Source organism: Heterodontus francisci, chromosome 25, assembly GCF_036365525.1.
Source record: "Heterodontus francisci isolate sHetFra1 chromosome 25, sHetFra1.hap1, whole genome shotgun sequence".
Classification (NCBI taxonomy): domain Eukaryota; kingdom Metazoa; phylum Chordata; class Chondrichthyes; order Heterodontiformes; family Heterodontidae; genus Heterodontus; species Heterodontus francisci.
Window position 1 is genome coordinate 41328505 of NC_090395.1, and position 24676 is coordinate 41353180.

The 24676-nt window shown below is 42.6% G+C and overlaps 1 protein-coding gene across 10 annotated transcripts in view; it reads right to left on the bottom strand.

The window, feature by feature from the left end:
* Positions 1–24676, bottom strand: part of LOC137383841 (neuron navigator 1-like) — a 719754-nt gene that overhangs the window by 63253 nt on the left and 631825 nt on the right. For 9 of the 10 annotated variants that reach the window (XM_068057137.1, XM_068057136.1, XM_068057135.1 and 6 more), the window contains 3 exons: positions 13017–13195; positions 9384–9537; positions 2622–2790 (listed from right to left, as the gene is read on the bottom strand). In XM_068057137.1, the coding sequence (XP_067913238.1) occupies positions 2622–2790; positions 9384–9537; positions 13017–13195 (502 nt within the window). The remainder of the gene's footprint in view (positions 1–2621; positions 2791–9383; positions 9538–13016; positions 13196–24676) is intronic. The other variant, XM_068057140.1, reaches the window with a different exon arrangement.

The window sequence follows — 24676 nt, forward strand, 5'->3', positions numbered from 1 at the left end:
ATGGGCCCCGGAAATGCAGAAGGTGTTAGTTTAGGCAGGCATCAACATCGGCGCAGGCTTGGAGGGCCGAATGGCCTGTTCCTGTGCTGTACTGTTCTTTGTTCATGCTTTCTTGAATTCTACTTTGTTCTTTTGCCTTTGATAACGATTACCTTCTGTTCTAATTTTTGGTTATGTTAGTTTTTATGCATTTTTAAAATTCACCTTTATCTGAAATTTGTATTATTCTATTAATTGTAATTCATTACTGACCTGAGAGTGACAAACTCGAGTGCAAGGGGCAGCTGACAAGGCCTGAATTTTATTACTGGCTGCGCTTGCCTGTTACTTAGAATCTGCCTCCCAAGAGGGAGTTCTCCACAGGCATGTGCAATTCCACCTGCTGGCTACTTTAAAATCTATGAAAATATGGGTAGTGCTGTCTCCTTTCCAATAAAATTAAAAAGATTCAATACCAAGTTTATGTAGTGCCAAGAGACACAAGTCCCCTGAGCACTTTTCAACTTGACTGCACTGGAGTTATATTCCATCTGCGTCAAAATAACTTTCCAGAGGAGGTCTTAAACCACTTGGATTTATTGGGCCTGGGAGTCACAATGTGACACGATTCATCAGTTGTACTGCCACTTTCACCTTAATGCATACCAAAACCCCTTTGCATGAATGTGAACATGGTAGTGTAATAACAGCTTCAGTCAGGCTGGATTCCGCTGTATGTCAGTGAAGCCCAGCAGAATTTTATGACAAAAATCTCTTCTTTTTCTCTCTCTTAAAAAAGGCAGTTTTCTTTGAATTTCTCCCTTTTCAGGAAATCCATCACAATAGTAATCCTGAGTAAGGGCCTGAAGATCTGTATTCTGAGTTATTCTATTCCTAGCATTTCATTGGCTGACCAACAGGAAGTAGCATTGAAGCATGAAGAGTCAGCAAGATTCGACCCGGTCTAATGGTAGCTGTTCCCTTGAGTGACTGAAAAGTTGTGAAATGATACAATTCCTACATAGCATTAGTAAATGCACTTCAAAGAAATGAATTCTATGTATTAAGTATTTTGGGCCATCCTGAGAAATTTGACAAAGGACTCCTCTTCTTCTTTTCAACTGAGATAACAAATGCCCTCCTGATGAGACATTAAACTGAGGCTAAATTTGTTTGTTACATGTGGACAGTTAAAACGGGAGATTTTCTAGGGTGCATAACCAAGCGCACAGAATTGTCTGAGCAGTGAATATTGGAGAATTGGGTGAGTCGGAATACTGACCTGTGAAGGAACTCATCTGAGTTTCCTCCATTAATTCAAATGGAGTATTGTATGGGCTCCTTTACAGATGTGCGATCTGATTCATTCAATATTCTGATACATGCTGTGCCCAGGTGAGCCAGTGTACCTTGGTACTTATTTAGGAAAATCTCCCCTTACACATCTCGTTGCAGAAAGTTTTCCCAGCGTCCTTGCCAATGGTCCCTCCTTCAATCAATGTTGCCAATAAACAGACAAACTAGTTATTCCTCTTATGGCTCTTTGTGGGAATTTTATGGGGCAGAAGGGCTCTCATATATACTTGCATAGCAGCAATCACTGTACTGCAAAATAATTCAAAGCATGAAGCACTTTGAGATATGATAAACTGCTACACAGATATCATTGAGATTCCCAACTTAACATGCAATCATGGGATTTGAATGTTAAGTCAAGTGATTGAGCATCATCAGTATCTTATGTCAGCTTTCAAGCAAACTGAGTAACCATGAGTAAGTCAAATGGAAGACTGAATAGCTGACAACAGTAATGAGAGACAGGGGAACAACAACAGATGATTGTTTGATGGGGGGAGGGGGCAGTGTTAGGGGAGACTTCAGCTTTGCAAGTTATGAGAGGCCTAGACAGAGTAGACAGGAAGGACCTGTTTCCCATAGCAGAGAGGTCAATTACCAGGCGGCACAGATTTAAGGTGATTGGTAGAAGGATTAGAGGGGACATGAGAAATAACTTTTTCACCCAGAGAGTAGTGGGTGTCTGGAATTCACTGCTCAGATTGGTGGTGGAGGCAGAAACCCTCAACTAATTTAAAAGATACCTGGACCTGCACCTGAAGTGCTGTAACTTGCAAGGCTACGGAGCAGGTGCTGGAAGGTGGGATTAGATTGGGCAGCTGTTTTTTTCAGCCAGTGCAGACACAGTGGGTTGAATGGCCACTTTCTGTGCCGTAATGGGTCTATGGTTCTATGGTTCCCATAGCACGCCAGAGATGAAGACCCTGTTATGAGATCCCCTTATGAATGCCCCTTGTAGGGCAGTAGATTTCAAAGATAAAAAGAAGAAATGCTGGAAATACTCAGCAGGTCTGGCAGCATCTGTGGAGAGAGAAGCAGAATTAACGTTTCGGGTCAGTGACCCTTCTTCAGTCACTGACCCGAAACGTTAACTCTGCTTCTCTCTCCACAGATGCTGCCAGACCTGCTGAGTATTTCCAGCATTTCTGCTTTTTATTTCAGATTTCCAGCATCCACAGTATTTTGCTTTTATTTTAGTAGATTTCAAAGGCTTTTCTGTTTTGTGTATCAAAAATCTTTTCAACACAAACATATGAAAATGCAGTATAAAGTGTGTTCATCATTACCTTGGTCAATAGAATCTGTAAGACTTAGACTGAATGAATGAGCTAAGGTGAGCCCTAATGATCGCCGAGGAGAGGAAGTGGCAGACGATAATGTTACAGCCTGCGAAGCTCCAGTACCTGTATCTGCTTTGAGACGGTCATTTTCCAGTTTTAATGCTTCAATTTCCACCTATAAAAGATGAGAGTAATTTAGTAAACACACTTGCCTCTGATTTTGTGTTGGAATTACAGGCAAAGTATGTAAGTCAAAACAAGAATGTATAACTCATCACTGAGGTTTCTGCTTCTAATATAATTTTGATGTGATTTTGATATTTTTAACACATGAATTGGAAATTATTCTTTGTTTGCAACAAAACATCCAGTTGGGCACATGAAGCCTCATATTTTACAGAAAATGTATTTAGACGCTGTTAATATAGCTTTGTATGACTATCACCTCACAAAATTTGTTATGGAGTAATTTTTTTTGAAAGATTTTGCAATGAAATGTTTCACAGATGAAAGATTACATCAATCTTTGAGACAGCCACAGGGGTAGATTTCTGTATTTGCTACTTGGGAGGTGATCTAGCGGAGCAGAAAACCTGAGCACTGTAGAACCCGCCTGCTTTTCATGCACTGAAAGGAATGAAATGGAAATCAGCTGGGTTTTATAACAGGTAGGCAATCCACTCTATCAGATTACCACCCAAATGGTAAAGATGAAAATCTTCCCCCTCTTGCTTATTCTGATCAAACTGTTCAGTTGTGGTCCCATCATTATGAACCTGAAGATCAGTCCGGAACCGGTTATGTTCCACTCGAACAGCAAATAAATCCACTGAAATCTTGGATCACAAAATATAACAGAAGAAAAATGGCAGGAACAGAAAATTCCCATTCACAGTTACGCCATCACAACTTTTAAAAATAAAGGGCCAATACAAACAGTGTTCTGGTTTCAAGCAGGTTACTCATTATTATTATACACCAAGAGAAAAAGCAGCTTCACACATTAGTCAGAATGTGAATTTCATGGCTGCAGTAAAATCAGGATAAGTGTAATCAGATTGTCATATTTCAGCTTGCTTTATATTTTGTGTTAAAATAAGAGACTCTAAGCTTTTTATATTAATTTATTTGTACTTTAAAATGTGATTGTGTGTATGTGGCCATTGATTTAATAATGTACAAGGGTAAGCATATAAAACTGTGACATTTTTCTGCACAGTAAGTTCTCGATTCCATCTGGACTGACAAATACCAAGTGAAGGAGAGATATTTCTTCGCGGGAAAAGAAAACCAGGGAGCAAAAATCTTGGCTACCCTTGCAATACTCACAGTAATCAGTTGGAAGGGACTGTGTGCATCTGCCCAACTGTTCTCTCAGCTGAGAAGCTGTGTATGATGAACAGAGGTCTAAAAGTAGCTTTTAATTGTGGGGACGAACATAGTTATTGTTTTAGATGGATTTTTCAGTGGAGCAACCTTGGGGATATGCTGAAGCTGGGCAAAGTGATCAGGAGGCTGGATAGCTTGTGGCATATTTGCACAAATTGTGTGTTCTTTTAACTCCATGGATAATTTAAGGAAAAATAGGACCATATCATGAATAGTCCTTTAAAAATATTGTAATTTCGCACTACTGCAGTGTCTCAATCTGGCAATAATTCCTGATTATTCACTAGTATAACATGTTTACACTACATTTATCATCATCTAATGCACAGTGCATCACCATCTGGTGCATGTGCAAATGATGTTTGTTTGATACCAAATGAACTTTTTAAATTGATTATTTTCAGAAGTGCTCCTAACAGGTCGAATTAGAACTATATGGAGTTAGAGCTGCAATCAGAATATTACAAATAATTTAGTTTGAATATCACAAAGTCATTTCTTTCAAAGACTTCATAAACAAAACAATCAATTTTCAGAACACAGGTTTCTTTCAAGATATTACTACATATCCAAAGGCAAATAAGACAAGTAAGTTTGAAAATTAGATGAGTGACATTAACGAAGCGAAACAGGCTCTCGAAAACTAAAGACGCTTAAGATATTCGCAGATGTTTGGCATAGAAAATATCAGCATGTCCATCACATCTTGCCAAAATCAGGCAAGTGCTTCATCACCCATTGAGCAGAGTGACTGCAGTTGTCAGATTCATGTGCCCTTCAGCAAGACAAACTGCTAATCAAATTCTAGAAACTTCCACCTTAAATATTACAGGCCTGACGATACTTCTTAATGAGAACTATTCTCACACAATGGGCTGAATTTTATGCTGGTGATGGGGGTTCCAACAGCGGGCCAGAAGTCAGGGGGAGACCCACCTCGACCCTCTGTCAGATCCCGGAAGCCATCTGAAGGTGGGCAGGCAATTAACTGCCCGCCATCAGGGATGCCGTCCCTTTAAGGGATGAGCTCCCGCCTCCAGAGCTGCCAGCCAATCGGCAGGCTGGCAGCTCTGCTGTACCAGCAAGGTGGGGGGGGGGCAATGTGGTGTTGATGAGGGTGGCATGTTTTCCTGGGAACAGGGGTGGCGATTGCTTCGGGGGGTGAGGAGGGGCCCTGGATTGCCCCCAAAGGAGGGGCCCCCACCTTACTCTGCAAGGAGTCCAAGCTTTACCAGGCGTCATCACCCGTGGCGGTGGGCCCCTCGACCTTCTGCGAAATTGAGATGGAGGCAGGAAGAGGCCCTTAAGTAGACACTAATTTGGCCACTTAAGGGCCTCAGTTGGCCTGGGGCGAGAAGGCTGTCCTCAGCCTTCCCTGTCTTAGACAAAATGGCAGGAATCACCGAATCACAGAATAATACAGTGCAGAAGAGGCCCTTCGGCCATCGAGTCTGCACCGATGCATTAAAACACCTGACCTGTCTACCTAATCCCATTTGCCAGCACTTGGCCCATAGCCTTGAATGTTATGACATTACAAGTGCTCATCCAGGTACTTTTTAAAGGATGTGAGGCAACCTGCATCTACCACCCTCCCAGGCAGGGCATTCTAGACTGTCACCACCCTCTGGGTAAGTTCTTCCTCAAATCCCCCTTAAACCTCCTACCCCTCACCTTAAACTTGTGACCCCTCGTAACTGACCCTTCAACTAAGGGGAACAGCTGCTCCCTATCCACCCTGTCCATGCCCCTCATAATCTTGTACACCTTGATCAGGTCACCCCTCAGTCTTCTCTGCTCCAGCGAAAACAACCCAAGCCTATCCAACCTCTCTTCATAGCTTAAATGTTCCATCCCAGGCAACATCCTGGTGAATCGCCTCTGCACCCCCTCCAGTGCAATCACATCCTTCCTATAATGTGGTGACTAGAATTGCACACAGTACTGCAGCTGTGGCCTTATCAAAGTTCTGTACAACTCCAACATGACCTCCCTGCTTTTGTAATCTATGCCTCGATTGATAAAGGCAAGTGTCCCATATGCTTTTTTCACCACCCTATTAAACTGCCCTTCTGCCTTCAGAGATCTATGGACAAACACGCCAAGGTCCCTTTGTTCCTCGGAACCTCCCAGTGACAGGCCATTCATTGAATACTTCCGTGTCACATTGCTCCTTCCAAAGTGTATCACCTCACACTTTTCAGCGTTAAATTCCATCTGCCACTTTTCTGCCCATTTGACCATCCTGTCTATATCTTCCTGTAACCCAAGACACTCCACCTCACTGTTAACCACTCGGCCAATCTTTGTGTAATCCGCGAACTTACTGATCCTACCCCCGACATACTATGTCGTTTATATAAATGACAAACAATAGGGGACCCAGCACAGATCCCTGTGGTATGGCACTGGACACTGGCTTCCAGTCACTAAAACAGCCGTCTGTCATCACTCTGTCTCCTACAGCTAAGCCAATTTTGAATCCACCTTATCAAGTTACCTTGTATCCCATGTGCATTTGCTTCCTTGATAAGTCTCCCATGTGGGACCTTGTCAAAGGCTTTGCTGAAATCCATGTAAACTACATCAACTGCACTACCCTCATCGACACACCTGGTCACATGCTCATAAAATTCAATCAAATTTGTTAGGCATGACCTCCCTCTGACAAAGCCATGCTGACTATTCCTAATCAAATTTTGCCTCTCCAAGTGGAGATAGATTCTCTCCTTCAGAATTTTCTCCAATAGTTTCCCTACCACTGACGTGAGACTCACTGGTCTGTAGTTCCCTGGCTTATCTCTACAACCTTTCTTAAATAGTGGGCCCACATTAACTGTTCTCCATTCCTCTGGCAGCTCCCCTGTGGCCAGAGAGGAATTAAAAATTAGGGTCAGAGCCCCTGCAATCTCCACCCTCGCCTCCCACAGCATCCTGGGACACAAATTGTCCGGACCTGGAGATTTGTCCACTTTTAAGCCTTCCAAAACCTCCAATACCTTGTCACTCCCTCTAACAATTTGCTCAAGAACCTTGCAGTCTCTCTCTCTGAGTTCCATATCTACATCCTCATTCTCTTGAGTGAAGACAGATGTGATGTATTCATTCAACACCCTACCAATGTCCTCTGGCTCCACCCACAAATTTCCCCCTTGGTCCCTAATGGGTCCTACCCTTTCCCTGGTTATCCTCTTCCCATTGATATACTTATAGAATATCTTGGAATTTTCCCTACTTTTACCAGCCAGAGCTTTCTCACATCCCCTCTTTGCTCTCCTAATTGCTTTCTTAAGCTCCATCCTACACTTTCTGTACTCCACTAATGCTTCCATTGATTTGCTCTCCTTGTATTTGCTAAAAGCCTCTCTTTTCCTTCTCATCGTACCCTGAATGTTTCTGGTCATCCATGGTTCTCTGGGCTTGTTGCTCCTACCTATTACCCTGGAGGGAACATGTTGGGCCTGTACCCTCCCCATTTCCTTTTTGAATGCCGCCCACTGCTCTTCTGTAGATTTCCCGACAAGTAACTCTTTCCAGTCTACCTTGGCCAGATCCTGCCTTATTTTACTAAAATTCACTCTCCCCCAACCTTTTTTGCAACTTGTCCATTTCTTTCTCCATAACAAGCTTAAATTGTACCATGTTATGGTCACTATCACCAAAATGCTCCCCCACCAACACATCAACCACCTGTCTGGCTTCATTCCCCAGAATTAGGTCCAGCACTGCACCCTCCCTTGTTGGATCCTCTACATATTGGGCTAAAAAGTTCTCCCGTATACATTTTAAGAACTCCACTCCATCTAAGCCCTTAACACGATGACTATCCCAATTAATGTTGGGAAAGTTGAAATCACCTAATATAATTACCCTATTATTTTTACACACCTCTGCAAATTGCGCACATATTTGCTCCTCAATTTCCCGCTGACTATCTGGGGGTCTATAATAAACACCTAGCAATGTGGCTGTCCCTTTTTTATTCCTAAACTCTACCCATAAAGCTTCATTTGATGCCCCCTCCAAGATATCATCTCTCCTTACTGCAGCAACTGACTCCTTAACTAATATTGCAATGTCCCCTCCTCTTTTTCCCCCTCCTCTGTCTTGCCTGAAGATTCTATATCCCGGGATATTGAGCTGCCAATCCTGCCCCTCCCTCAACCATGTCTCCGTGATGGCTACTATATCACAATTCCACATGTCAATCATTGCCCTTAACTCATCCATTTTACCTGTAATACTCCTGGCATTAATGTAGAGGCCTTCCATCCTGGTCTTACTCCCTTGAAACTTACTTCCGCTGTATTCCCTCTGACTTGTTTGCTTTCCTGTGTATAGCTGTGTCCCTATTCTGCTAGGAGTCTGCGTCCCCTCCCCCTGCCAAGTTAGTTTAAACTCCTCCCAGCAGCACTAGCAAACCCGCCAGCAAGGATGTTAGTCCCCCTCTGGTTCAGATGTAGACCGTCCTGCTTGTACAGGTCCCACCTTCCCTAGAAACGGTCCCAGTGGTCCAGGAATCTAAAACCCTCCCTCCTGCACCAACTCTTAAGCCACGCATTCATCTGTGCTATTCTCCTATTTTTATACTCGCTCACACGTGGCACTGGGAGTAATCCAGAGATTACAACCCGAGAGGTCCTGCTTTTTGGTCTACTGCCTAACTCCCTGAATTCTTGATGCAAGACCTCATCCCTCTTTCTACCTATGTCATTGGTACCAACATGTACAATGACCTCTGCCTTATCACCCTCCCCCTTCAGGATGCCCTGCAGCCGTTCAGTGACATCCCGGACCCTGGCACCAGGGAGGCAACACACCATCCTGGAGTCACGTTGACGGCCACAGTAGCGCCTATCTGTTCCCCTGACTATAGAATCCCCTATTACTATTGTTCTTCCTCTCTTTCCTGCTTCCTGTGCAGACAGGCTGCTTGTGGTGCCAGAAGCTTGGCTCTGTCCGCACTCCCTGGAGGAACCAGCCTCATCATCCTCCAAAATGGAATACCGATTTGCAAGTGGGACCCCAGGGGACTCCTGAACTACCTGCCTGTTTCTCTTGGACTGCCTGGTGCTCACCCATTCCCTTCCTTCCTCAAGCCCCTTCAGCTGTGGAGGCCTGGGCAATGTCGGGAACGGCGCCTCCTGCCATTTTGTTTGCCTACATGCCTCCATGCTTGCCTCCAATGGCAGAATAAAATTCTGCCCAATATGTATTTGTTGCTGTATGTCACAATAATTATCCAGCAAACTTGACTGCCTTTGAAGGCACTTCATAACCGGACACGCATTAAGATTGACTTAATGAAGCAACGTTTGCTGGCCAGCAATCTCTCTGCATTTGTATAAGTTTTATTCCCTTGCACAATATACAACGCACCTGCATATTATGCATGGCTTCTCGTAACTGCTCCAGCTGGTGAGCTGAACTAAGAGCCTCCAGGCGAATATCTGTGAGTTTCCTTTCCTTATCCCATAACTCGTTCCGTAGGTTTGACACCTCCTTCAACTCAGGCTCATGGGAGTCATAGACCCTGCATTAAAAACATATTTTTTTTTTAAGAGATACAGCACTGAAACAGGCCCTTCAGCCCACCAAGTCTGTGCCGACCATCAACCACCCATTTATACTAATCCTATATTCCTACCACATCCCCACCTGTCCCTATATTTCCCTACCACCTACCTATACTAGGGGCAATTTATAGTGGCCAATTTACCTATCAACCTGCAAGTCTTTGGCATGTGGGAGGAAACCGGAGCACCCGGAGGAAACCCACGCAGACACAGGGAGAACTTGCAAACTCCACACAGGCAGTACCCAGAATTGAACCCGGGTCGCTGGAGCTGTGAGGCTGCGGTGCTAACCACTGCGCCACTGTGACAATAACAGCGCTCTCACACAACACCAGAAATTCTACAGTTACAATGACCAGTTTAATTACAGGAGTGTCATTAATAAAAATGCAACACACTTGTGTTGCGATCTGTGGGAACATAGGAACAAGAGTAGGCCATTTTGCCCCTCAAGCCTGTTCCAACATTCAATGAGATCATGGCTGATCTGTGACCTAACTCCAACAACAACTTGCATTTATATAGCACCCTTGACATAATAAATGCCCCATCGTGCTTCACAGGAGTGTAATCAAATAAAACTTTGACACCAGGCCAAATAAAGGTTAGGACAGGTCACCAAAAGCTTGGTCAAAGATGGAAGGTTTAAGGAGCATCTTAAAGGAGGACAGACATAGACAGATGAGGCATTTAGGGAGTGAATTCTAGACTTTAGTGTAAGCAGTTGAAGGTAAGGCTGCCAGTGATGGGGCAATGGAAATCAGGGATGTACAAGAGGCCAGAATTGAGGGAGTGCAGAGATCTTGAAGACCTATAAGGCTGGAGGAGACTACAGACATAGGCTTTGGTAAGACCATGGAGAAATTTGAACGCAAGGATGAGAATTTTAAATTTGAGGCATTGCTGGACTGGGAAGGCCTTGCTGAAGCTGTGGCCTGTGTCAGGGCTGAAACCATAGAAGATGACAGTATCCTCACACCTTTTTTTAAAAATTCATTCATGGGATGTGGGCGTTGCTGGCTAGGCCAGCATTTATTGCCCATCCCTAATTGCCTTTGCAAAGGTGGTGGTGAGCTGCCTTCTTGAATTGCTGCAGTCCATATGGTGTAGGTACACCTACAGTGTTGTTAGGAAGGGAGTTCCAGGATTTTGACCAAGCAACAGTGAAGGAATGACAATATATGTCCAAGTCAGGATGATGTGTGGCTTGGAGGGGAACTTGCAGATGGTGGTGTTCCCATGCATTTGCTGACATTGTCCTTCTAGGTAGTAGAGGTCATGGGTTTGGAAGGTGCTATCTAAGGAGCCTTGATGCATTGCTGCAGTGCATCTTGTAGATGGTACACACTGCTGCCGCTGTGTGTCGGTGGTGGAGGGAGTGAATGTTGTGGATGGGGGTGCCAGTAAAGCGGGGTGCTTTGTCCAGCATTTGTCCTGGACACCTAATCCTATTTCTCACCTATCCCATTTCTTTCTCATCCCATATTGTTTTCTGATTTACAAGTGACAGATGGTGTAAGCATCCTTGTGCCTTTTTCCTTTCACATCCCCAACAGGCGCAATCTGGCCAGGCAGTGGAGGACCAGCAAGATGAGAGTGATGAAGACACAGCATCATCACTTGATTTCACACTTGCAGCCACCAGCTCAGGTACTGACACAGCACAAACCTTAGAGGATAGATCTGAGGTGGGATCTGCGCATGGTGAGACACCAGGCATAAGTGAGCTGAAGCAAGGGCAGGGGCAAGGATTGGGTAGGTGCCAGCTTGCCGCACAGGTCGCAAGGTCGCACAGGGATTCTGCTGCACAGGACTCAGATGAGGAATTTGATGGGACATGCACAATTAAATGCTTGATGCATTGAGAAGCTGCCAGAAAACCTGCCTTCAACATCAAGGAGCATGAAGGAGTCTGGCATCAACTTGGCACAGGGCTTTGCACAAAACTTGGACCTGGGCTAGATGTCCCTCTGATTGGGGTGCAAATGGTAGGAAAGCACACGTGACTCCTCCTTTAACCTGCCATGTTTTTAACCCAGGGTCCTCCTTGATTATGCAAGGTGGGTTTAGAGCAGTGCTCAAGGTTTCCTGCCACTGGTAGAAGGAATATTCTACACTATTGAAAATGTTACAGCCAAGTAAAGGGGCAGAAATGGGAAATATTAAACAGTGAGTGCAGCCTCAGCAGTGTTAGCAGTGGAAAGGATTCCTGTGGCGGTCCTTTTGGTAGAAGTGAGGACCAGACGAACAAGGCTGTTGGAGTCTGAGGAAGTTCCACAAAAGGATTGTTCAGGCTTACAGAGAATGTGGATGCAACCTTTACCACCCCAAGAACTGCCATTTGCTGCCTGAAGCACTTCAAAGATTTCACAAGGGTAATGAAGATCGGCCAAAGCTCTGTTGTCAATCCGCACCCTATCCCACTAACAGAACCTTCACTCGCCCCCTTACTCTTTTTCTGTCAGAACTTGACTGTCAGCGGAACTTAGTAATGCAACTGGCAACCTCTACCAGCACTGAAAACATATTGTTACTCAAAACCACTCTGTTAATTTACATTGCCTGCAACAAAGAATTCTGTTAGTCTTCAAGTGTACATCATTTAAGTGGTACAATGCACCTCTCATCATCATCGGGTGCAGGCACTCAAGAGGGAAGTTTAAATAAATTTAACACTTATGTAATACCACTTCAGTGAGCTTCACTGATCTCTTACATATTTAAGAAAGGACTTAATGACCCTCCCTGAACGTCTGCATAAAACCTATAGAGATGAAATCAACATGTAAAACAAACTAAAAATTTATCATATTCTAATAGATTAAACTGAGGCCCCGTCTGTCCTCTCTGTTGGATGTAAAAGATCCCATGGCACTCTTTCGAAGAAGAGTAAGGGAGTTCTCTCCAGTGTTATGTCCAAAATTTATCCCTCAACCAACATTAAAATAGATTATCTGGTGATCATCACATTATTGTTTGTAGGAGCTTGCTTTGTTCAAGTTGGCATCCATTACATTAGAACAGTGACAAAACTTCAAAAGTGCTTCAATGGCTGTGAAGCACTTTGAGAAGTCCTGAGGTCATGAAGGGCGATATATAAATGCAAGTATTTCTTTTGCTCTTTTCGTATATTCATGACAATTCAACAAATTAACTTCATATAAAGCCAATTTCTTTCTTTGGCCTCCTTGTCTCGGGAGACAATGGGTAAGCGCCTGGAGGTGGTCAGTGGTTTGTGAAGCAGCGCCTGGAGTGGCTATAAAGGCCAATTCTAGAGTGACAGGCTCTTCCACAGGTGCTGCAGAAAAATTTGATTGTCGGGGCTGTTACACAGTTGGCTCTCCCCTTGCGCTTTTGTAAAGGCAATTAATAACAGCCTATATGAACAGTTAATAAACTAGTGAACAAAACAAGTTGAAAATATTTAAATATTTACTCAGTGGACGAAAGTGATGGCTTAATGGGGGCAGATGATGAATCTGTATCTTCACGTTGCACTTTAGGGGAGGATGGGACTGAAGAGTCTGGTGTTGCTATTTCTTCGATGTCAGAATATGAAGATGCTGATTTGGGAGCCTTTTTGAGGGTAAAGGCTTGTTTAAATGAGCTTCTCAGCTGAAAAAGAGTAGATTTTCACAGCATGGTGTAACACTATCAAACATACAAAGATGACAACTTGCAAAGCAATGGTCTTCATGTCTGTACAGGTGCCTTCTGTTTATGGGAAAGAAAATCAAAAGAAAAATTATGCAAGTTTGGGAACTGTTTAATCCTCAAGCATGAAGTACATTCCTGCGAAGGCCTCAAAGCACTTTAAAATGAGGGGCAAGAGCATTTCCTTTAACAAAAAAAAAAGGCTTCAAACATTTGTTCTCCTCTTTTCATTGTTTTTTGGTGCCAAGAGTCTTCCTTTAGCCAGGAAGTAAATTGTTTTGGGACATGAAATCCTCCATAGTGGTTTGCTGTATGCTATACCAGCTGCTTAGGTAGTATGAGATTTTTTTTTAAACTCCCCTGAACTCCACCCAGTTATCTAAATGAAATCTGGCAAAGCTGACTCAAAGGAAGTTGCAGAAAATGGACAGATGAGTCTCAAATTTTAAACCCAAGCTTGCAAATAGAAGCCTAATAGTCCACTGCTCCAGATGTCAAATTATCCTTGACCCCACAATTTCATTTGCGTTCAAAAATATCATTTTTTTCTTCTAGAAATCATAAGCGTTTGCTCTATTCCCTGTAACTACTCAACCTAGAAGTAGAAATAAAAACATTGATTGAGATTTAACAGAACCAATTTTTCAACTGGAATTTAGTGCTGCCTATTTGATTTGAATAATTTAGAATTGCAGAAAGCTATTAAAAAAATCATGCTGCAGATACATAAATAAAGGAAATGTCATTTATGCTACATCAGAGGGTTAAAGAAATCCCAGGCACAAGTTGTAGAATACGTCCTGTCAGATGTAATCCTGTCAGATGTAAAAATGCCAACAACTTCAGTAGTACGCAACTTTACAAAGGAATACAAACTGGGGTTACACATGATGATTTTAGGGCTGTCATGACATAAGTCTTTCAATTTAATACAAGTTTCTCCCCCAAAAAATGCATCTTCCCTAAATATATGGAGATGCAATACAGTGTATTACATTAATATACACACCAAATTGGAATATATGTTTTGTAAATGGCAGTAAGAATAAAATTTGTTTTAATAAGCTGGCATCCTAGCCTACACTGGTATGAATTTTCTGCCAAAACACATAATAATACCTTACACAACATTCCATTTTGTTCAATGCATATAATCAGTTAAATGTGAACAGCAATGGAAAAAAACACAAGTAGAATGCCAAGATTACAATGGGCAAACTAGAAAAGGGATACATACAACCAAAAACATGCCTTTAAGATTTTCTCATCCTCAAATGCTTTAAATTTATATAGTAGCATGAACAATTCATTGGAATTGGGTGAGCAGCATAAGAAATGTATTTAAAACTGTGCATTATTATACTGTGTAGCAAATGAGAGAGGGAGAGAAAAAAGATTCCATCTTCATGAACGATTTTACAATTAATCCTTGTGGAGAGTAATGAGTGAAAACATCTGCCGCACGTCAAAGCAGATGGTCAATCCTGGGTTAAAAGTTCAGTGGGTATCATATTTTGGGATTTTTGATTTTAGCCACAAATTTCTTTTTTATTTGTTTATGGGGATATGGGTGTCGCTGGCCAGGCCAGCATTTATTGCCCATCCCTAATTGTCCTTGAGAAGGTGGTGTTGGGATGCCTTCTTGAACCGCTGCAGTCCATTTCGGGTAGGTACACCCACAGCACTGTTAGGAAGGGAGTTACAGGATTTTGACCAAGCAACAGTAAAGGAACAGAAAAATAGTTCCAAGTCAGGATGTTATGTGGCTTAGAGGCGAACTGTGGGTATGATTTATATTCCACTATTACTTTTAAGTTAAATTCCATTCTCAAAGTTTTAAAGCTAGAACTGGCGTGAGGAGAAAGAAAATATGTATTGAAGCCAAGGCAAATGGATCAAACTTCAAATCAAACAATGGAAGTCCATTGAGACTTTCATGTGAACCATCCCAACTCATTGTGTGGCAATGACTCTATTCATTTTGAGAGCAGTGGGTTGGAATTGCTCAGGGCTTTCGTTCAGGAGGTGCTTGTTGGTTTAACAGCTCCAATAACCAACCCCCAGATGGGAAAGGAGTCAGAGATCGAACAGTTAACTTCCTGTCCAGGAAGAGAACAAAAGAAGGACTTGAGATGTGGTCAGTGAGTCAATTCAAAAAATGCTGTCTGAGGGAGACAGGTTGGAGACAAGCTTCTACTAAGAAGATAGCTGGACAGATTGAGTGATAAGGCTGACCAGGGCAAGTTAAGTTAACCTACTAATATGTATGCTTTGTTGTTTTATGTGTTACGGGAAGTGTCATAAAAGAAGTTAAACAGCTGGAATTACTACTCTGTTCAGTCAATTATAATCTATGAAATAAACCAGCTTCTTGATTTTTCATTGACTTCCTTTGACCAATGTTTGTCAGTTCCATCCCTCAAAAGATTGGATAATGCGTATAGTTTACATGTGAAATTATGGTATCCAGTTTCTTAAATAACATGAAATGTTTATTGTTACAGCCCCAAGTCATGCTATTGCAAAAATAGTTGTGCAGTAAAGATAAACTTCATGATTGTAAGAGATGCAGAATCTGCCTACGTGAGAGACCATGGATGCTGATTCCAAGGGAATATTCAGAGCAGACCTGGTATTTATTAACTGCATCATTCGCTTGGGGGGCAATTTTCATAAACTTTACGTCTATACAGGGGGATTTGTGGAAATCATTTGCTCCACAAAATGGTTTGAAAGAATTTTTTTAAAAAAATCAGGTTGTAATATTATCTCATGAGGTGCCTGCAAACCGATCTACTAAATGCTTCAACTTTATTAAGACTTGCTGCAAAACTGCTACCAGTTTTGAAGTTTCCATAAATAAAATGACTTTGTAAAAATTATAAAATTTTCCACTTTACTAATGATTAGTGTAATAAATCTGAAGCCGGATTATACAATTTATTAAACAAATCTCAAGATTGGAAAATAATATATTCTTACATTTATTCACAAGATTGCACACATGTACAGCTCAGTTTCTGAAAAAATCCAAGAGATGACATCCACCAAGAAGCACCACCACTGATCCCAATGGACTTTGTGCAGATAGCGGAGGTACCCTAATTTGAATACCAACAGAGGGTGAATGCAGGAATGTATACAGAGACTCAACTGCTCCCTTTAGAAGAGGATGTCAAATCCCCCAAAATTTTCCAACATCTTTGGATATTGAACATTCTTTCCTATCCACTAAAGTTTGCAAAGCCCTCCCACCACATCAACACCACGGGCTGAATTTTACCAGCCCCTTGATGTCAGGGGTCGTGGCGGTGGGGCCCTTAAAATACTTGTGGTAGCGGCCCGCCATGACCCCCAACGCGGAGAAGGCCCCGCCGTGTTTTACCGGTGGTAGCGAGGCCTCGATGCGGCCACACCCCCACTGCTTGGCAGTGGGGCCTTCATGTAAATATTAAAATTAATTTTTAAAACATGCAAATCAACTTACCTTATCCCGTCAGCTGTCCCACGCCGATATTATGGCCGCCAGCCGCAACATGTGCGCTTTCGGAACTCCATTCAGAGTTGAGGTGAGATACTGGTGGGGAGGGGGGAGGAGTGAAATTATCAGGGCGGGCGGGGTGGGGAGCGGGGAAAACATTTTTTATTGGCTGTGAGGATTGTGGGAAGTGGTTGAAGGGCAAACGTGACGAGGTTGGGGGGAAGGTTCAGGGTGGAAATAAAGTTAATGTTTGTCATATAGGATAATAAAAAAAATTGGGGGGTTGGGAAAGGGGCTCCAGCTTTTTATTATTTTTGTAAACAAATTCCACAGTAATGTTACTTTAAAAACACAAATTTTTGCTAAGAGCTTGAAGCCCTTTAAAAATGACGCCGGGGCCTGCGCGGTGGTGCCGGATGCCATTGCTGGGGACGGAGCGGCCGTCCCCTCTACGTAATTGGGGGTGGCCACTCCGTCCCCTCCATTTAAATGAGCCCCCACACAAAATATCGCGGGGGCTCGCATCCACGCCTGAAGGCCACCAACTTCAAAGCGCGTTGCCGCAAAGCGCAGCGCGCTAATAAAATTCAGCTCCACATCTCAAATAAATGCAAAGCAATCTCCCTCTGTTGAATTTATCGAATCTTAGCTTCATGACTGCCTCTGACCAGCTACAATAGAAAACCATTACTCAGAGGAACAGAGGAGCAGGAGTAGGCCATTCAATCTGCTCTGCCATTCTTTTTTTATATTCATTCATTGGATGTGGGCGTCGCTAGCTAGGCCAACATTTATTGTCCATCCCTAATTGCCCTTGAGAAGGTGGTGGTGAACTACCTTCATGAACTGCTGCAGTCCATGTGGAGTAGGTACACTCACAGTGCAGTTAGGAAGGGAGTTCCAGGATTTTGATCCAGCGACAGTGAAAGAACAGCAATATAGTTCCAATGCAGGATGGTGTGTGACTTGGATGGGAACTTGTAGGTGGTGGTGTTCCCATGCATCTGCTGCCCTTGTCTTCCAGGTAGTAGAGGTCGCGGGTTTGGAAGGTTCTGTCTAAGGAGCCTTGGTGCATTGCTGCAGTGCATCTTGTAAATGGTACACACTGCTGCCACTGTGCGTCGGTGGTGGAGGGAGTGAATGTTTGTGGATGGGGTGCCAATGAAGCGGATGCTTTGTCCTGGATGGTATCGAGCTTCTTGAGTGTTGTTGGAGCTGCACCCATCCAGGCAAGTGGAGACTATTCCATCACATTGCTGACTTGTGCCTTGTAGATGGTGGATAGGTTTTGGGAGTCAGGAGGTGATTTACTTGCAGCAGAATTCCTAGCCTCTGACCTGCTCTTGTAGCCACGGTATTTATATGGCTACTCCAGTTCAGTTTCTGGTCAATGGTAACCCCCAGGATGTTAATAGTGGGGGATTCAGCGATCATAATGCCATTGAACGTCAAGGGGTGCGAGTTAGATTCTCTCTTGTTGGAGATGGTCATTGCCTGGCACTTCTGTGTCGTGAATGTTACTTGCCACTTATCAGCCCAAGCCTGGATATTGTCCAGGTCTTGCTGCATTTCTACACGGACTGCTTCAGTATCTGAAGAGTCGCGAATGGTGCTGAACATAGTGCAATCATCAGCGAACATCCCCACTTCTGACCTTATGATTGAAGGAAGGTCATTACGGAAGCAGCTGAAGATTGTTGGGCCTAGGACACTACCCTGAGGAACACCTGCAGTGATGTCCTGGAGCTGAGATGATTGACCTCCCACAACCATCTTCCTTTGTGTTAGGTATTACTCCAATCAGTGGAGAGTTTTCCCCCGATTCCCATTGATTCCAGTTTTGCTAGGGCTCTTTGATGGCTTATGCATTCAAATGCTGCCTTGATGTCAAGAGCAGTCACTTTCACCTCACCGCAATACGATCATGGTTGATCATCCATTTCAATGCCTTTTTCCCACACTATCAAATATCCCCTTATGTCATTGCTATTTAGAAATCTATCAATCTCTGCTTTAAACATATTCAATGATTGAGCTTCCACAGCCCTCTGGGGTAGAGAATTCCAAAGATTCACAACCCTCTGAGCAACTAAGTGGCTTCCTCCTTATTTTGAAATTGTGCCCCCTGGTTCTAGACTCCCCAACCAGGGGAAACACCTTACCTCCATCTGCCCTGTCTATCACTTTAAGTATTTTGTAGGTTTCATTCTTCGAAACTCTAGAGAATAAGGCACAGTTCCCCCAATCACTTTTCATAGGACAGTCCTGCTATCCCAGGAACATCTGGTGAACCTTTGTTGCACTCCCTCTATGGCAATAAAATCCTTCCTAAGGTAAGGGGACCAAAACTGCACACTGTACTCCAGGTGCAGTCTAACCATGGTTCTATACAATTGAAGCAAGACTTTACTACTCCTGTATTCAAATCCTCTTGTGATAAAGGCCAACATACCATTAGCCTTCTTAATTGCTTGCTGCACCTGTACGTTAGCTTTTAGTGACTTATTGACGAGGACACCAAGGCCCCTTTGTGTATCTACACTTTCTTATCTCTTACCATTTATGAATTACTCTGCACACCTATTCCTCCGACCAAAGTGCATAACCTCACATTTTTCCACATTATATTCCATCTGCCATGTTCTTGCCTTCTCACTAAGTCTGTTTAAATCCCCATGGAACTGCTTTGCATCTTCATTCTTCACTCATACAATACAACCCAGCAGCATGCCTTGTGTGTGAAAAAACACTTCAGATATCATCTCACCATTTAATACATTAATCACTCAAATTTATAATGAGCTTAAAATATTCACTAAGATGCAAAAGTTATTGACTCACTAAATTAATCAGTTACTCTACATATAGCTTAATTCAATTCATTAATTTGACAACTTTATCTCATTATTAATTACATTTATAGAAATCCAGATTTGCAACAAATTTTATGAACATTCAATTGGTTATCAAACTTAATTATCACATTCACACACATCAAAATTACAACATGAAAACGGGCCATTCAGCAGCTTAACTAGTCCATTTGTTTATCATCACAATGAGCAGAAGTCCTATTCCTATATGACTACCCTCTTCCCATAGCTCTTTTCCTTCAACCAACTATCTAAACGATTCTTAAATGGTTACATGATCTCTGCTTCAATTACTGATCACTAGTGCATTCCACATGTCTAAACTTCTGTGTAATAATGTTTCTTCTGCTCACTGTCCTCATGCTGTTACATTTACTTTGATATCCATATCCTTTCAAACACTTGAAATAGTTTTGATCTACTCTGTACCATCCCTTTGTAATTATAAACATCTTTATCTAATCATCTAATTTAGTAGCCACATCCTCCAACCTTAATTTTCTAACAACCATCAAAATGCAGGTGAGGTAATTAGACACCCCGGTGGGAAGTTTTGACATTGGTGAGCAGGTGGACTTGAGCGTGGGTGGGGGGATTAAATGGACAAAAAAAATGTAAGTGTGTCAGGAGGCTGGCTCCAGCCTATCCACTTCCAGTTTTTACTGCGGCGGGACAAGGGGCTGGTACCCAATCTGCTCCCAGGAGGTGGGTTTTCATTTTAAATATGTTAATGAGGTTGGAAAACATGGATTTAACTTTCTTTGCAGGTTTAACCATAGTGGTCGGGTTTCCCATCCTCAGGAAACCCAGCAGCTGCAGCAAAGCAAGGACTGCCTCGTGGAGAGGCCTTCACAATATTCCTTGTGGGCCAGGAGGAGTGAGATTGCTTCTTCCTGCCTCCCAAGCTCCCAACCCCCATCAAATCCACCCCTGCCCACCTTGGGATCATGGATTGGACTGCCCCTGACCCCCTGATCCCAGGGTCGTGGATTGACCTACCTGGGCCTGTGGCCACCTCTGGAGTGCTCCCCATCTGACTGAAAGCCAAGCCTGTCAAATCAGGTTGATTTCTGGGCTGGGAACCTGTTTTAAAACTTAATTAAAAAAAAAAACTTTTGCTTTAACAATATTTCTTGATGTATTTAAGAGTGGTACCTTGGTAAAGTTTAATGAATACTGCTGAAAATGGGTTTATCACAAAAAAAAATAAATCACAGTGTCAATCCACCACCCAGGAGTCAACTGATTTTAAATGACTAAAAATGACATTTAAAAAACATACAAAGCTATTTTCTACAGTTAGATTGGGTTACTGTAGTCAGTTCCTTCGTAAATTTTAAACAAAATGTTCAAATCATACCTATTAGTGTCCTTGGGGAATTATATCCTGGCGGCGAAGGTCTTGATATTGGGAAAAACTGACACTGAGATCCCCGCGTCGCCTCTTTTCCGGAAGGCCTGCGGAATTTAGTGCCAATGAGGCACTTAAGTGGACAGCGGCAGGCCTTCCATAGGATCTAGGACTCCATCGACGAAAGTCCTGCTCTTGGAGAGCTGCTGACCAATCAGAGGCCAACAGCTGCAGTGCCATCGCATAGGTGCTGGAAGTGACTTTCCTGGAGGCAGAGGAGTGTCGCTGGAGCCAGACCTCAGGTAGGTCAGGGCAGGAGGGGTCTCGCAGGGTGGGCGTCATAGGGGAGGGGCATTGGCAGCAACGGCAGCAGGATGGCCCTCAGCGGGCCCCCCCTTCCTGATGCTGGGTCCCTCGTTCAGGCACTAAGTGCCTTTTAACAAGGACTCTCCCCCCGCCGCCCCCAACTCTGGAGCCGTGAAGCAGTCGCACGATTTTTCCTACTGTGCTTCCCGTGCAACGACAGAGTTGCCCGCTGCATGGGTAAGTATGGCTGCGATGAGAAGAGGCTCTTAATTGGGGTTAATTACCCAGTTCACCGGCCTTCCCACCCTGGACTAAATTTTAGCGGAGGCAGGATGGTGACGGGAAACCCCACCCCCCCCACCACCATCCCACCCGATTGTAGGCTCTCCCCACCTCCAAACCCACTACGGGGGCAAGCATTAAATTCCATTCCTTGCCACAAAACAGCACAATCGAGCAGAAACCCCAGGTCTTTATATTTATTTTCAACATTGCCATCGCCTTTTCCAAAATATAGCATGCCCGATGCATAGCCCCATGTGCCAACCTATCTTACTACCTCACTTCAGTTAACTCACTCCTCATTTTTCTAAAATCAGCACTATTCCAATCTGGTGCCTTTGGTTTTGTACAAACATAATACTTTTCTATTTGGACGTTAGATTATGGGGTATAATTTTTGGGTGACTGGTTTCCCAGGCCAGAAGTGGGTGATGCAGTTTGGTCACCTCCCCAACGGAATCAGTTTGCAGCCGGACCAATTTTAATGGTTAGGCCTCATTTCGGAATCGCAATTTGATCAGCTTGTCGATTGGAGAGGGATGACAAACTGATGAATCCAGCATGTCATCTGGCTGCTGCAGGTGGTTCTCACCTACTACATCTGAAACATATTATAGGAAGTTTCTCATAAAAATCTGGCTTTTAATAGTTCTAATCCCATAATCTCCTTATCATTCTTTCGCCCACCCACCCCTTCACTCCCATCATGTCCCCAACCTCATCACCCTCTCCTTCCTACTCTGCCTGTCCTCACCTCCTAACCTTCCCTCCTATCTATTTCCTTAAGCAGGTTTTGCTTTGCTTTAAAATTCAACTTGCTTGTCTTCTTTTAAGTGTTAAGATCTTAAATACAAAACTCTCCACTTTTCCCAATTTTACCCAGAAGCAATATTATGAGAGATACATGAATACATTAAAAAGTTGCAGTACATGTCAACAAAATGTCTTTAATAATATTGTCATTTATGCAAAATAAGTCACTTACCTTATAGCGTAATTAGATTTCTGACATTTGGGAATTTTGCAATCAATACCACAAAGTGATTCCGGTTGCAAATACTTTTGCTCTCACCATATATTTTATTCATTTAATCTTTAGAAGAAGAACAAAGAACAGTACAGCACAGGAACAGGCCATTTGGCCCTCCAAGCCTGCGCCGATCTTGATGCCTGCCGAAACTAACACCTTCTGCACTTCCGGGGCCCATATCCCTCTCTTCCTTCCTATTCATATATTTGTCAACTTTACCTTTGCAACAACTGTAAATGTATACTTAGCTAGAATGCAGGAAAAGCTTAAATTCTCAATGAGGATTGAAACAAAAAAGAATCCAAATTTAATAATTTATAAAAAAAAAATTCAGATCAGACATTCATGACAGCCCTATTTGTGAAATTATCTTAAACAGCAAAGAGAGTGTAACAAATAGTTCATTATTGAAATATCCAATTCACTCTGTTCACAGTGATACTAATGGATGCATATTGTTCATACACATTGGTCACACCTACCCTTAAAGCACTTGTTGTGAAGTATAATTACAATGTTTTAAATTTTAAAATGCAACAATGTGGAATTAAATTAGTAACTTTAAGTCCTGCCAATTCCAAAACAGTGATACTGGATAGTATAATAAAAATTTTACAAAGTAAAATTACAAAGCACAAACGATAATGAAATACTACAGTACACACATACCAAGAGTTAATAAATCATGAGGACATGTATCACTACTGAACTGTGAAAGTAAGAAACAGTGCTTTAAGAGTCTCGATGGGTCTGATGGCACTCATCCACACGGGATGTATTATGTGATTTCTTCGCATGGTTGACATATTGACAGCACTTACCTCATAAACCTGAAAAAAAGTTTGTGTCAGCATGGGAGGAAAAACAAAGCAATACTTGTTACCTTTTCATGTATTTTAGTAATCCAGATGTCTTTTGAATTTTGGATTATGAAATTAAACTGTGTGTCTAATGTAATTTCAATTGCAAAATGCTTGCTTATGAATAACACATCTATTTTCCTGAACTTTAAAAAAAAAATTACAGTGGTCCATTTTTATATTACTAAATTGCTTAGTTATTGATGACTGCTCTGCAAGCACAACTAGATTTCAAGGAAAGTTGAATTGATATTTCAACTTCATAACTGCATCATTTCTAAATAGTAACGGTGATTGGCAGGGCCTATTGGCATTTGACAGAAATCAGCAACATCACTTGTATTCAATCCAGATCACTGCAGAGTTTAGTTCCCAAATTAAGAAAATCTCAAATTAATCACTTTTTCACAACAGGTAGTAATGTCAATATTGAAGTGTAAATGCCAGCATCAGTACACCTTTTAGAATGTTTCAAGTGATTGTTCTAATGCTACATTATTTTACTTTTTCACAAACATAAGGAGAGATATGTTTCTGGGTCTGTGCCCAGATATACTGGATCTTTTGACATTTCAGAAAATCAGACAGAAACAAGCACCATCTTGATTTCCCTCCATTTCAATGAATGAAAGAGAAATCAGATGGGATCCTTTATTAGCGTGTGCTCCAACCTACTCGATTTTCTGATAATTCTGTGTACATGTGATCCAGGGCATCTGGTACAGATCCAAGCAAATCTCCTGAATATAGTTTATCCAAACAATGAGTGCCAGTTATATAATCAGTAGCAATGGCTTGGAAGATTTACTGGGGAGAACAGTGTCATGAAACTGAATTAACATGTTCAGGGTGATATACCCTGTATTAACAATGTTTGCTGAAGTCACTTTAGCTCTCTCTCACTGCTAGGAAAATTGGTTCCAGTTGCAACCCACAATTCCCTAAAGGCCCATCACTAGATGCAGCTATTAGCATACATTGTTTAAACAAGCAACAATTAGGAAGGCAAAGAAATATGGAAGGGTGCGAAATGTTAGTTGCAATTCAGTATGAGCTTCTACATACTAGTTTAGAAAAGAACACCAAAATTTGACTTGTGTGACCGGTGGCATGACCACGTCAAACTTTAATATCCCATCTCCTCATAGGCTTGAAAACCTGAACTTTGGAAACATTTAAGCCAATCGGGGACTAAATTTTATGTACATGGGCCCCAGATCAATAGTGTATGGTGATATGGTGAAAGCGGAAAAAGTCAG